At 44.2% G+C, this 4,353-nt stretch overlaps 1 protein-coding gene across 1 annotated transcript; it reads right to left on the bottom strand.

The window, feature by feature from the left end:
* Nucleotides 1-1,466: 1,466 nt before the first annotated feature.
* Nucleotides 1,467-1,832, bottom strand: LOC121781497. Its single transcript, XM_042179231.1, has one exon. It carries the CDS (start codon nt 1,830-1,832, stop codon nt 1,467-1,469), a length of 366 nt encoding a protein of 121 aa, XP_042035165.1.
* Between the last annotated feature and the right edge of the window lie 2,521 nt (nt 1,833-4,353).

Genomic DNA, 4,353 nt, shown 5'->3' on the forward strand with positions numbered 1-4,353 from the left:
TAGGGCACATCTCTTGAGATAAATGGATGCCGTGTCTAAAAGGTAAGAAACCTTTCTTGGCGTTCTGCATGCTAAAACGACTAAGTACTGTGTTGATGTAAGGTTCTTGAGATAAGCACAACATCTTCTTTTCTCGATTCCGAAGAACCTCGATCCCGAGGATGTGTTCCGCGTCTCCCATATCCTTCATCTCGAACGGGTTTGGCAACCATGTTCGTACTGATGACAACATCTTTTTATTGTTTCCAATTAGAAGAATGTCATCTACATATAAAACTAAGAACACCACATTCCCCTTATCAACTTTCTTATACACGCAGCTTTCACTTGGGCACTTTTCAAATCCCAACTTGCGAACAGTTTGATCGAAACATTGGTTCCACGATCTAGATGCTTGCTTGAGGCCATAAATGACCTTCTTAAGCTTCCAAACCATGTGTTATTTGCCCTCTATGGGATATCCTTCGGGTTGTTCCATGTAGATGGTCTCCTCAAGACCGCCGTTTAGAAACGCAGTCTTAATGTCCATCTGCCATACATCCCAATCCATATAAGCTGCAATAGACAATAGTATCCGGATCGAGAGCATAAAAAAATGAACATCTGCTCAAATGGTTATTCCTATTGCCTTTAGTCCTTACTATCTATGTCATTTCTTCTCTAGAATCAATGGCAGTCTCTCTCTCTCTTTTTAGTGTTTAGTAGAGAGTGTGCTACTCTAGGCTTATAACTCACTTTTAAGAGGGCTTTACAGTAAGCTTAAATTCAGGCATTTTCTATCGTGCTTACTTCTTCCAACTGACTTAGATTTATTAAGGAAGAAAGATTCACAAATCAGCATGTATTCCTCTTCAATTACTCCTCCCTAAGGGGCTTTCGCTATTTATTATACCAGTTATGCAAAACACAGTACTTAAAAAAAACTAACAACTCTTAGACCAACAGAATATGTACAAGACACTAACTGCACTAACTGCTTCCCCCCCTCCCACTTCATTTATGCTTGTCCCCAAGCAATCCTCATGAAGTGGAAAGCAAGGCAGTTAGTGGCGACACAAACAGAAACAGAAATCAACAAGGCACAAACTTCTCACACTTAGACCAAGCGTTGGGCTAAGTGTAAGATGACAAAAAAATAAAACAAAACATGTACAAAACAATCTTCTCACACTTAGGCCAAGCAATGGGCTAAGTGTGAGCAGATACGCAAGAAAACATAGAAAAACAAAACATACTAGGCATATAGACTTCTCACACTTAGGCCAAGCCGTGGCCTAAGTGGGAGAGAGCATAAAAAATGAACAACCTAGCATGCAAACTAAAAAAACTAAAGTTGAAAAAGACTAAAACTAAAAACAGAAACTAAAATTACTTGGTTACTTGGGGGGGCTTATTAATTCTCTCCCTAGCCCCTGCGGGGTCCAGGTTTTTGGGGTGCTCCTTTCGGTAGTGTCGGTGTGGCTGCATCATTCCTGGCCTTCGGCTGGCTTGGCCTCGGGATCTCCTTTCTCGCTAGCATAGTGGTGGTGGTTGGTGACGGTAATGCCGGAAGCTCCCTGAATCTCCAGTGCTCCGTTGGCTCTAAGGCTCACGATGGTGTAAGGTTCTGTCCACTTAGACTTCAGTTTTCCTGGCATGAGCTTCAACCTTGACTGGAAAAAGAGTACTTTCTGCCCAACATGCAGTTCCTTCGTTCTAAGATTTTTATCGTGCCACAACTTGGTTTTTTCTTTGTACCATATTGCGGCATCATAAGACTCGAGTCTCAGCTCCTCCAGCTCTTGCAGTTGCAGCTTCCTTTCCCTTTCGCAGACCTCAGGTTTCATGTTCATTTCTCTGACTGCACAATAAGCCTTATGCTCTATCCCAACAGGAAGGTATCACATCTTGCCAAACACAAGTCTATATGGCGACATACCATGGGGGTCTTGTACGCAGTATGATAGGCCCAAAGGGCATCATCTAGCCTTCTGCTCCAATCCTTTCGCGACGGGTTTACGGTGTTTTCCAAAATTCCCTTGATCTCTCTGTTGGAGATTTCTACTTGACCGTTGCTCTGTGGATGATACGAAGTGGAGAGTCTGTAGTGTACTCCGTATTTCTTCATAAGCGCTTCCATCGTCCGATTGCAGAAATGCGTTCCTTGATCAGAAATGACCGCCCTTGGCACCCCCATATCTACTGAAAATATTTGCCTTAAGGAACTTAGTGACCTCCTTCGCCTCACATGTGGCAGTTGCCTTGGCCTCTATCCTCTTCGATATGTAATCTACTGCCACCAGAATGTAAGAGTTACCATAGGAGGATGGGAATGGACCCATGAAGTCCATCCCCCAGACATCAAAAACCTCGCAGACGATCACTGGGATCTGGGGCATCTCATCTCGGGTGGAAATTCCCTCGGTCTGCTGACACCGATTACAATTCTGGCAGTAGTCGTAAGCGTCCTTGTTCAATGTCGCCTAATAGAATCCACTGTCTAAAACCTTCCAAGCAGTCTTCCTTGGACCAAAATCCCACCGCATGCCAATGCATGGCAGTGGTCTAGTACGTCTCTCTGTTCCCATTCCGGGATGCATCTCTTGATTACTTGGTCGGACCCCATTCTCCATAGATACGGATCGTCCCAGAAATAATACTTGGCCTCACTTCTGATTTTCATCCTCTGGGCCCGGGAAATAATACTTGGAGTACTGGGCCGTTCCCCCATGACTAAGTAGTTTGTTAGGTCAGCGAACCATGGTTCCACATTCAGCGGGTACTTCCCTTTGTCAGAAACTCCAGCTCCAGCCGCGGCCATTACCTTATCCCAACAAATAAGGCTTGAGGTTTCCCCTGTGAAGTATAGATGTTCCTCTAGGAATGTGTCTGGTATAGCCTCTTTAGTTTCTCTTTGGAAAATTCTGCTAAGATGATCAGCTACCTTGTTCTCAGTGTCTTTCTTGTCCTTAACTTCCCAATCAAACTCTTGGAGTAGCAGCACCCATCAGATCAACCGTGGCTTAGAATCTTTCTTTGCTAGTAGATACTTTAACGCTGCATGATCGGTAAACACGATTACGTTCGAACCCAGCAAGTATGGTCGAAATTTCTCAAAGGAATACACGACAGCTAGCATCTCTTTTTCCGTAGTGTCGTAGTTCTTCTAGGCCTGATTCAAGGTCTTAGATGCATAGAAAATCATGTAGCTCTTCCCTTCAATTCTTTGACCTAAGACTGATCCGACCGCGAAATCGCCGGCATCACACATTACCTCGAAAGGGTAATTCCAATTTGGAGCTCTAATGATAGGGGCTGATACAAGTCTTTCATTCAGAAGTTGGAAGGCCCATTGACATACCTCGTCAAAGTTGAAGTCTACGTCATTCTGCAGGAGGCGGGTAAGTGGTTGTGCAATTTTTGCAAAGTCCTTGACGAACCTTCGGTAGAATCCAGCATGACCCAAAAATCCCCTTATTTCCTTCTGATTCATAGGGTACGGAAGTTTTGAGATCACATCCACCTTTGCCTTATCCACCTGAATCCCCTTTTCCGAGACCACGTTTCCCAGAACAGTTCTCTCCTGTACCATGAAGTGGCACTTTTCAAAATTTAGCACCAGATTATTCTCTCTGCATCTCTGTAATACTAGATCCAAATTGGCTAGGCAAGCTTTGAAATGATTCCCGTAGACTGTGAAGTCATCCATAAAAATCTCGATACACTCCTCCAACAGGTCTGAGAAAATACTCATCATGCACCTCTGAAAAGTGCCTGGCGCATTGCACAATCCAAAGGACATCCTTCTATATGCGTACGTCCCAAACGGGCATGTGAAGGTTATTTTTTCCTGGTCTTCTGGATCAACGTAAATTTGGAAGTATCCACTGTATCCGTCCAGAAAGCAGAAAAACTTCTTGCTTGCCAATCTTTCCAGCATTTGATCTATGAATGGTAACGGAAAATGGTCCTTCCGTGTGGCCTTATTTAGTTTCCGGTAGTCTATGCATATCCGCCACCCGGTCACTAATCTTGTGGGTACCAACTCGTTCTTCTCATTTGTAACCACTTGGATGCCTGACTTCTTAGGTACCATATGGACCCGGCTAACCCACTTGTTGTCTGGAATAAAATATATGATAACCAGTGAAAACAGCTTGAGTACTTCCTTTAAAACTTCCCCTCTCATCAACTTCCTCTGTGGGTCTCTGTGAGGTTTGGCTTCATCCTCCAGGCGAATATGGTGCATGCAGAGATCGGGACTGATCCCCACCAGGTCTGATAGAGTCCATCCTATGGCTATCTTATTCTTCCTGAGCACTTCCAGTAACTCTTCTTCCTGCTTCCGAGTCAGATTGCTATTGACGATTACCG

Source organism: Salvia splendens, chromosome 20 (genome assembly GCF_004379255.2).
Source record: "Salvia splendens isolate huo1 chromosome 20, SspV2, whole genome shotgun sequence".
NCBI lineage: Eukaryota > Viridiplantae > Streptophyta > Magnoliopsida > Lamiales > Lamiaceae > Salvia > Salvia splendens.